Source organism: Epargyreus clarus, unplaced genomic scaffold (assembly GCF_041222505.1).
Source record: "Epargyreus clarus isolate Ecla_fem2 unplaced genomic scaffold, WU_Ecla_fem_2.2 ptg000026l, whole genome shotgun sequence".
Classification (NCBI taxonomy): domain Eukaryota; kingdom Metazoa; phylum Arthropoda; class Insecta; order Lepidoptera; family Hesperiidae; genus Epargyreus; species Epargyreus clarus.
Genome location: NW_027332233.1, coordinates 3,355,376 through 3,366,117, shown reverse-complemented (window position 1 = coordinate 3,366,117; position 10,742 = coordinate 3,355,376). Strand labels below are relative to the sequence as shown.

General features: G+C 36.2%; 1 protein-coding gene across 1 annotated transcript; it reads right to left on the bottom strand.

Moving 5' to 3' along the window:
• Positions 1-115: 115 nt before the first annotated feature.
• Positions 116-9,887, bottom strand: LOC140753328 (zinc carboxypeptidase). Its single transcript, XM_073087858.1, has 9 exons — positions 9,688-9,887; positions 8,966-9,096; positions 8,296-8,374; positions 6,291-6,453; positions 4,681-4,841; positions 3,952-4,039; positions 3,183-3,385; positions 2,986-3,073; positions 116-586 (listed from the first exon to the last, which is right to left on the bottom strand). The coding sequence occupies exons 1-9, from the start codon at positions 9,853-9,855 to the stop codon at positions 402-404; spliced, it is 1,266 nt and encodes a 421-aa protein (XP_072943959.1). The 5' UTR covers positions 9,856-9,887; the 3' UTR covers positions 116-401.
• Between the last annotated feature and the right edge of the window lie 855 nt (positions 9,888-10,742).

The window sequence follows — 10,742 nt, the reverse complement described above, 5'->3', positions numbered from 1 at the left end:
TGGCGCTACAATATTAAGTGTGAAACGATACTGATAACAAATATTGATGAAAACAAAAACTAACTAAGTTTGTGTGAAAATAAAAAGTGACATGTATTTTCATTAAAAAAGCAAATTGTGTCCAAGTAGCAATTTATTGGAGTTTTTTTTTGTTATAATATAGAAGTAGAAGACGGGCATGCAGTCCACCTAATGGTATGTGGCTGCTGCCGCCTATGGATATCTATAATAAACCCCAGATAGGATTACATTTCTATCTGAGGTCGTCACAGATGTGCCGCTACCCCTGAGGACTAAGCTGGAATGCCTCAGAAAGTATGTTTTCCTTACCACACCCTTCAAACCAGAGCTCAGGATCGCATAACACTGCTTTTATGAGAAATAGGTGTGGTGATGGAGTATCAATAATATCCCATGTTTCGTGCTTCGGTCGCCAGTCCCAACATCATCTGGGTGACCTCGTCTCCCTGCTCCGGGATCCTCGAAGGTGGCCAGTGGAAAGAGGAACCTCTAAGCTCGTAGGTGTATACCAGCCGTGTCTTGTGTTTGAACCGAACCCAGTCCATACTGCCACCTGATGCTCTATCTAGAAAGAGAAAAAATAAGTTTATAAGAGCTAGTCTTAGATGAGTAATATATAGATTGATCACTCTTAACAAGAAAGTGTAACCAGTTTTGCAACATTTCCGTTTAAAAATGTCCCTAAAATGTTTTAAATATTTATTTACTACGTTATTTACGTAGTATTTGTTATTTATACGTCAATTTTTCTGTAAAAATGTTTTTTATTTGTCAGGAATTAAAAATATAAATGATTAAATCATCATTTTGTGGCTTCATTCAATTTCAAGGCGGTGAAGTATCTTTCTATTTTACTTATCTAAGGAGCTAGTAATATATTGTTTCGCCTGTTCATCCTACTTAGACTATATAATATATGGCACATACACGCTATAGTTGTTTATTAAATTATTCATAAAAATACACTGTGCTAGTAAATAGTGTTAGTAATATTTCTTATTTCAAAAGAATGAATAAGCAATAAGCATATTAAAATTTAAAAAAAAACGCAATGGGTGCTCCATATCAGGTTCGAAAAGCGCCCCACACTTTTTCCACAATTTACTGTTCCTTAATTGATTCTTAGATTGAAATTATTTTATACTTTTTAGTTGATTTTATCATAAAAGCGTGTTTTTTAGTTTTTTGAACTATATTTATTTTTTTTAATTTTTAGTATTTGTTTTTATAGCGACCACCATTATGGATCGTTTGTAAAAAATCTATTACGGTTTAAGAGATAAAGCCCAGTGACACACGAACAGACATCGGAGGGTTTCCTTTTACCCTTTGAGTACGGAATCCTAAAAATCAAAAGTTTTTATAGAAGTTTCCCGCCAATTCCGCTTGGGTTCCTAGGGCGTAATTTAACCGAGCTAAAATAGATGGCGTTATGAATACTGTTCATAAAAAGATTATGTTATGTATGGAGATTTGTAAATATTATTTTGTGAATAATATCCCCAGTATCAATATAAATTAATCTTATTTCATAAACTAAAAGTGGAATATTCAACAATAATGGGACAATAATGTTCCACTGCTGGGTACGGTTCTCCTCTCAGAGTGAGGATTAGGCGATTAGGCCATAGTACATTGCGTTGGCCAAGCGTGTCTCGGTAGTTCACTATTTCATATACCCTTTTTTTTTTTTTTTTTTTGTTACGAGGGGGAAACCTTCAAAAGGTACCCTGTGCCGTGGGAGCGACACGGGGTTATGTGGGATTCTTACCGCACTAAAACCCCCCCGGTGGCCGTCCTCTGCGCTGCGTAGGGGACTCCGGGATCTCCAGAGGAACGCAACCGGAGTCCTCTTAGCGCGTTGCCCCATTGGGCTCCTTCCAGGTGAGCGTGACGCTCGCCACACCGTCTGGTGTGCACAACGGTATGCGACCACACATACCGCCGTCCTTCCCGGGGTCGCTGTCCGGGCGGTTCGAGCTCCCACTCTTACGACCCGCAACCCCGGAAGCCCCTTTTAGTCGCACTATTTCACATACCTACGAGTACTGTTTATTTTAGATCTCTCAGGTATACTGATTTCCTCACGATTTCCTTCACCATTCAACAAGTAATAATTAATGTTTAATACGCACAGAACTGGCCTGGGATTTGAACCTCGGACTAATCGATTGAAACGCCGAGTTTCTATCATTAGGCAAATTAATTTATTTGTTACTTTCAAATGCTTATTAATTGCTTTACAAAAATGAAATTTGAATAACATTTTTTATTATATTTTGGTGTTTGAAATATTGTATTGTGTATATGAGTATTTTGTAAGGATATAGTTAAGACTTATCTTAAGCAGAATCTTATTAACGAAATTAATTAAATTGAATGAAATTAGCATTCGTCCTCAAACAATGTGTTAGTCTATAGTAAATACAGTTAGATCTAGATATGTCGAGAGAAGTTCAATAGACAGAGTTGCTAATTACGCAAGTTCATTCAGGAGTTTCTATCATGCGGAAGTTTGGGTTAGCAATTGGTATTAGTATATAACAGCATAGTTGGAAATTTACAATTAAATATAGTTTATACTTTTGGAATGATTCCAATAATAATAGTAGTTGAAGGTGGTAGAACCCTTTGTGGTTCGACTCCGGCGGCACCACCGCCACCACTATTTCTACCTAATAACAGCAGTGTTAGGCGCTGCTGTGTTCCGTTTTGAAGGGTGTGGTAAGGGTATAAGTAAGACATACTTTTCCGAAGCGTTCCAGCTTAGTCCTCAGGAGTAGCGGCGCATCTGTGGCTGACCTCAGGTAGACCGATCTAATCCCATCTGGGGTTGATTACAGATGTCCATGGGAGGCAGTAGCCACTTACCATCAGGTGCACTGCATGATCGTCTACTACTCCTTTATTATAAAAAAGTTTTATTTACTTTTTATTTGGACATAGCACTTGTTATTAACTTACATAAGGTTTCAGCAGCTGTGCCAGGGCCATCATATTTATTGCCATTCACTGCAGATCCATATTCCAGGGATGTTTTACCCACTTGAACCTATTATAAAAGATAATAATTTATTTCTAAACTGTAATTGGAGAAGCTAATTTCCTACTAATTTTTTGCCAAATAAAATATTATTATTTTGTATATATTGCCACCATACCAGGTCTTCATAATTGTCCACATGTTCCGTAGAATCGGAGTACGGTACGAGCAACAGTGACGCGTAGGAGTGGAACGCGACGTAGAATAACAGGTTGTCGATTTTAGAGATGTAGGCCGCTAGAGTCCGCGTCTCTACTTCCGAGAACGGAGCCGAACCCGCGTAGAGCTGGTAGTCGCACGGATCTTTCGAGGTAGAGTGCTCTGGGGAAAATATAAAGAAAAATAATGGTCAAACTCTTCGTGGTCAAATTTAAGTGGTATTACTGCTAATTCTATCTCATAACTCCAGTATTAAATACTATTCTAAATTGAAATGTGTTGTAAGGATACAACTCAATGCATTAAACTCAGTTTTTTTTTTCACGTGGCTGAAACCTCCAAAAAGGTACTCGATGCCGGGTTATGTGGAGTTTTTACCGCACTAAAAACCCCCCCAGTGGCCGTCCTCAGTGCTTGGTTCCACCAATTCCGGCGTCTCCGACGGAACACGACCGGAGTGCTAGGAGGTAGAAACGCAATTGTGGGTGACCTTAGTTTTGCAGTCTTATCCGGTTTATGGCTTTTTAGATATATTAATTTAAGGTAGTTCACGTGACAGGAACTGTAAATACATGGAGACAGATATCTAAATGATGAATTTAAATGTTTCTGTATTTGTCTATGTGTGGCACCCACGATACAGGGAATCCTAGAGTGGGGCTGTGAGTGTAGAAAGCGTTCAAAATATATTATGGTCGACAACCTGCAGAGCTTCATATTCTACTTACGTCCCCAATTATAGTCCCAATTTCGATTAGGGTCAGCGCCTCTGCAACCATTAGAGGACCGGGATCGAGTTTTTCTCCAATATCGATCCTGAAACAGAAAAATCGAAAATCTAAATCTAAGTACATTCTTGTGATAGATAAAGTTAAATTTTAGGTCAAGATACTATTTGGAAATATAAATTTCGTAATTTTAATGGCAGAGCCCGTGTAAAATGGTTCTGGAGTTAATTCCCGGCCAAGCATGTGTCCGCATCTATCTAAACGATGCATTTTGGATTCATGGTTTCTGTCTACGTATCATGTTTGTGTACTCATATTTTTGTCAATTAATAAACAATTTTCTTATTTTTACTACTAAAGTTTGACATTTGACAATTTTTGCATAAAATAAATTGACAAATTCTGTTTTTTCTTTGGCGGGCAAAACATACAGTAATTCATTATTAATAATGCGTATGAGTGCAGGGGGGTTACTACCATCTCTTAAAACAATATTATTTTAATCATACTTTTACTTTTTTTTGCAAGAAATTCAACTTTTTAAGCGAATTATGACAATTTCAGTTGGTTTTATACAATGGATGAGCGAAAAATTAATAAGGGTTTAAGGTTTTTCAACTGTGTATGACGGAATATTTTACTGTTTTAAGGAAAAAATAAAACTTTCCTGAACTATGATGGTTTTTAAAAGATGGTGGTAGGCCCCCAGGAAGTGTTACTCATACTAACATAAACGTAACTGTAGTGGTATCCATCAGGGTTCACTGTGGGGAAGATACGCCAATCGAACTGGTCCCTCAGCGCAAGGATCTTCGGGTCTGAGCTGGTGAGCAACTGATTGATGAAGTAGGTGGTTACCGCTGGAGCGATCCATTCACGAGCGTGAATACCTGGAAATGGATTCGTCGTCACCTCATGATCATGATTGTTCCACTGCTTGTCTCCTCTCAGAGTGAAGGATTATATAATCCACCGCGCTAGCTATGTGCGTATTGGTAGACTTCATATACCTTTGAGAACTTTTTTAAAAACTCTCTGGTATGCTGGTTTCCTCACGATATTTTTCTTTGCCGTTAAAGCATGTGAAACTGCATGCTCGTTGCTAATTCCATCTCATAAAGAATTGACTTTGATTGATATCAGCTTGAAGCAAACCCCTAAAGATTACCATACAAATTGTGTACCTACTCTCTCATACGTACAGTCAGCTACATTTGTAGACGAGCAAACCAAAATTTCAAAAATCTACTTTTGGAGCTGGCTGTACATAGTACATGTGCGAAATATTATTATCCATCGCAACCGAGTTATTATTAAAAGTATAAAAATCTTTGTCCCAATGGAACTGAGTAATCTATATGGATATAAGGGTACTTTTACATTGTACGATTCTGCGCATATTTTAGTACGTTTGACAACGCTTGTATTATTATTTTTAATCTAGCTTCAATGGTAATAATGAATGACTTTTAAAGAAACGTCAAGAATTCAGTTCAACTGTCACTATAAGTCACATTAGCTTACCATCATCTCACAATTATTAAAATATAAATTAAATGGTAATTATTGTAGTGTTTGGGTTGAAAATGAAAAATATTAATATTCTTAGTTATTTTGTCTCAAAAGGGCATACACATTAATAAATAAGAGTAATTAAGTGTTAAATGGCACTATATAAAAAATAAAAAAAAAACATATAACCAACAGCTTAAATATACAGCCTATGTCACTCATACAAAAATCCAACAGGCCCTTTGGTGTGCTAAAGAAGAAACACTCATACTTGCACAAATGCACATATACGCTCGAGCAACATCACCATCCGCATTCGGGAAAAAATACTTCAAATACGTAGAGTCTCAAATTATGCTAGAAATTGCACGTGCACCTATGCATCTATATACTACCTACACCTTAAGTCCTCCATAACTCATGAGAATGTCTCACATACGCAACATAAATCGCGTGCTTTACCACGGCTTTCTCAACAGAATACAGCGTTAGTCCTGCTAATGTTACAAATAGGTGTTGAAGGTGGTTCGACTCTGGCGTCACCAACGTCACGCCTATTTCTGCCAAATAATAGCAATGTTAAGCGCTGCTATGTTCTGGTTTGAAAGGTATGGCAAGAGAGAGATACTTTTCCAAAGTGTTCCAGCTTAGTCCTCAGGGATAGCGGCGTATCTGTTGCCGATCTCAGGTAGGAATATCTAATCCTATCTGAGGTTGATTACAGATGTCCATCGGTGGCAGTAGTCACCATCGTTGGATTGCATGCTCGCCTGTACTCCTACATAAATAAAAAAATCTTTAATATCTTATTGAAAACTGGTTCAAACCTGATTCGATGAAGAAGACTGGCTTGTTCTCAGTGTAATTATCCTGACCGGGTGTATTGATCCTCAGCCCCAATATCTGACGGCCTTCATAACTCTTGCCCCCTACGATCGTTTCGGTCCATTGAGGGTAGGTGCTGCTCATATTTTTCAGGTAACGATGTATCTATGAGAAAATGATTTTTAGCATGAACTATCTTGGTAGTCATTTTATTTTCGTTAAATGGTGGGAGAGAAATCGCCAATTTTCTAGAAATATTTTTCCTATATAAATCTTATATTACAGTGTGCATATAAATATAGATAGAGCAAAACAAACTAAAGATTTGTTCACCGGATCAACCAGTAGAGTATGCCAAATGCAATTACTATGTATGAACAACTTTATAAATGCATGATTTTACAAAAATATCAATTCATTCCATAGATTAGTAAAGATTACTCACTCCTAACAAGAAAATGTACCTAGTTTTGAGAATCAAATAGTTGCGTAAAAAAGTTTTGCCACGTCTCCGTGCTAAAATGTCCCTAAAATATTTGAAATAATTATTTATTTATTACGTAACTTACGTAATTATTACGTAAATTAGTTATTTATTTGCAAATTTTCTCTAGAAATGTTTTTATTTGTCAAGGATTAAAAAAAAGAACCTACTAAAATAAGCCGTTTGTGGTTTCATTCAATTTCAAGGCGGCGAAGTATCTTTACTAATCTATGATTCATTCATTAAAAAATATCATTCATAAGGTATAAAATGTCTAGTTTTATTTTTGTATCTATTATTGTAAATTTAATGTCTCAAAATTTTACCTACTAAAGATTAAATTGTACTATGTCTAGTATGTCGAAAACGTCAGATGTTGGTCTTTGATAAATGAAGCACCGATGGATTAATTATCAATAATGGGCATGTAATCCTAGATATCATTAACGTATTCTAAACATGACAAACATATTAATCTCAATATATTCGATTCGGCTACAAAGTAGTTCAGAATGAAAAATAGTAATTATTTATAAAGCAGTAATAAATAGGTACTACTCGTAAATTACGAATAGCGTAACAACTTCATTATTATTTATTTTCCATTTACCATAACTTGTTTCTTACAAAGTTTAGTTGAACTCCCGTACTTTGTGGGCTTAGGCACGCAAGATTTGATTAAGGATAATTTATCACTACATAGTTTGCCATCAAGAGACTAGCGGAAACTTATTTCTAACCAACTTTGTCTAAGATCTATGTGAGTTGCTTAATGGGTATATTGTTTCAGCTTCTACTAAAAGAATGCTCAAAAGAGTCACCTTCTCAGAAGTATACTCTTAAACACGTACCGTCTTTAGTCGTAAGGGACCATGGGTCGACGTCAACCCGTTTGTGTTCCACTACTGGGTAAAGGTCTCCTCAATTAACTCATTCGAATTGGTAAGTATACCAACACACACTTATATTATAATAATACATACACACACACTCTTATATTATAACAATACATTGAGAACATTTATATTATAATAATACTTGAGAACATTTATTTAGCGAATTCGACTTACTAATCAATACAACTAATAAAATCAATAGGCTATAATTAAATTTATACCTTACCTGGACATTTAGTCAGTCATCATATTGGGCGCTTAGTTTCTTAAAATGTGATGAATGATGCAAAATAAAGGAGTTTCCCTCTTTTCTAACTTTAAGCGGTAACTGATACCCATGTGTTACAGACACATCTCTAAATTACTTCAAACCGGACAGAAATCAGACTGATACTGATGGTTAAGTTATATTTTTTCATGTAAGTATCTCTGTTTTACCACACTAAAACACATAACCGCTTAATACCCTTAAACCGGTTAAAATATAATACCTACCGTTGTTAAAAGGCAGAAAGAAGACAAACAGTGGAGCCACCTAAGCAGAATGACGAAGAGTACATTACATTTCACGCATTATCTGCGCTGTAACCTTACATTACCTTCCATGTTACATTACGTCACACTTACGTCATCCACGTCGTAATATGCGGTCCATGATAATCCGTTCCTATAGCGTAGTTTAGCTTGTTTCTCTTCACGAATAATTCTGAAAATATTTGAAAATATTCGTCATTATCGATCTAGTGCAATCTAGTGATCTTGTTCTATCGCTGAGCCTTTTTGTATTTGCTTAGAATGGATGAGGATCTAATTAGTAGACTTTAGACTTACTTACTTATAGCAGTGATAGCCTAGTGGTTAAGAAACTCGGCCTCTCGATCGAGGAGTCGGAGACTCAAATCCCAGGTACCTCTGATTTTTTTTAGTTATGTGTGTATTAATTATCACTTGCTAAACGGTGAAGGAAAACATCGTGAGGAAACCTGCATACCTGAGAGATTTAAAAAAAATCTTAAAGGTATGTGAAATCTACCAACACGCACTTGGCCAGCGCTGCGGAAGGAGTTCTGAAGGAGGAGACCGGTGACCAACAGTAGGACAATAATGGGTTGATGATGATGATTATGATTAACCGATTCCGTGCGGATGGCACCACAGTTGTGCCACATCGCCCACAGTTGTGCCACATCCGCACGGAATCGGTTAAAGAAATACATTTACACTAATAAGCTCTTTTGAAAATTAATATTTTTTATTAACAAAAACATCTAATTTTAAAATCAGTACAAAAACTTACTCTGAAATATCGTTGTAAATAATTTTCATTTTCAAGTTCTTCCTAATAATAATTAAATGCAATAATGTTTTTAAGTTGGGTGGTACCAGTATTTCAGCATGATTCTTATGTATGAAGTGTAGCAATTGATGCTGAAACAAATTCAGTAATTCAATTTTAGAGGTTTATTTGTAAGTTGTTCTTCTTGAAGAAAAAAACGCAACGTTGTGCGTTGATTACGGTAAGTCCCCTTTTTTGAGTGGCTACTGCCGCCCATGGATATCGTTAATCAACCCCCGATAAGATTAGTTTCCTACTTGAGATCGGCCACAGATGCGCATACCCCTGAGAACTAAACTGGAATGCCTCGGAAAAGTATGTCTCCCTTATCACACCCTTCAAACCACCTTTAAAATTTATAGGAAATATAACTTTAATCCGTCTGATGATAAGAAGTTAGTACTGTCTAATGTCCTTGGATATCTATAATGAACATCAGATAGTATTGGAATCCTACCTAAGGTTGGGCGCTGATGCGCTGCAACCTGAGGAATAAGTTGGAACGCCTCGGATACGTATGTCTCCCTTACCACACCCTTCAAACCAGAACACAGCAACATTACTGTTATTAGGCAGAAGATGTGGCGGTGGTGCCTCCTAATCACGAAAGTTTCTACCATCCTAACGTATGAATTATACGTTTTTCCCAACAATTTAATGAAGAAAATAGTTAAATCACTTACCTCATGTAATTGGTCTTTTAAAGTTTTACTCAAATATTTCATTTGACTTTGATCACCTTCGATTCTATAAAATGAATAATTTGCGTAATCTTTATACACATAATCGTCAGCTGATAACGAACAGTGTATGGCGGAAAATATTATACAAATAAACAATAGAAACGCCATTTTGTTAAGCGTCTCTTTAATTATAGTTGTAATGCGTGGAGTCTCGTATATATATGAATTGTAAGTACATAGAGTAGATAAGCAATTTATTTACACTTATGTCGAGAATTCCTAAGTGCCTAATATAAAATTGTAATGTATGTTCATTGTAGTATGCTATGTACCGCATGTTGCACTTCGCTCTACGTATTTTGTAACCGGATTATCCCAGGCATATTTTTTATGATGACTTGTTTTCAAGCTGGTTTTACACACAGAGGCTTCCAAGGTCTATCCTTAGCTAGCTAGAGATCTAAATGATATTGCATAGGGGATGAATTGTCATCAACCCTTTGTCTGTCATATGCTGGGCATGGATCTTTCCTAAGTGATTTAGGTTTGTTTAAGTTAGTTCACCACGCTGACCAAGTGTGAATTAGCCGTCTATTGCGAACTTAAGAACTTGTTTGTTAAAAAACTTTCCTTCGCCGTTAAAACAGTTAATAATAGTTAATTTCTAATGCACCTACTTTGATTAATCAGGGGATTGGGATTCGAAGCGGTTACCCCCAGATTGATAAATCGAATTTTAAACCACTAGGCTTACGTACACAGTTTAGCAATGGTGTACTTCATGCGAATAAAACCATGGCGATCAATTAATTAATAAGACAAGCTTTCAGGTTTGATGTCCGGCCAGGCATCAAAAATGTGATGTCATAATTATACTAAAATAGCTGTTTTAATAATAAGCGGTCCAGAGGTTTTATCTAGTATGTTCACGAGTCGTTACACCTACTTCATAAATTTATCTAGAATTTTAACTATTTATAGAACTTGGTATATGCGGGTACTTAAAGATTATCCGATAAGTGCAACAATACAACAATATTTCTATTGGTATATTT

What these genes read in the sequence shown, in the direction of transcription:
- LOC140753328 (XM_073087858.1), bottom strand. Translation starts at nt 9,855, where the DNA reads ATGGCGTTTCTATTGTTTATTTGTATAATATTTTCCGCCATACACTGT. An exon ending in TAAAAGACCAATTACATGAG is followed by an intron (nt 9,097 to 9,687) that starts GTAAGTGATTTA and finishes AATTTGTTTCAG; the next exon opens with CATCAATTGCTACACTTCAT. An exon ending in CATATTACGACGTGGATGAC is followed by an intron (nt 6,454 to 8,295) that starts GTAAGTGTGACG and finishes ATTTTCTCATAG; the next exon opens with ATACATCGTTACCTGAAAAA.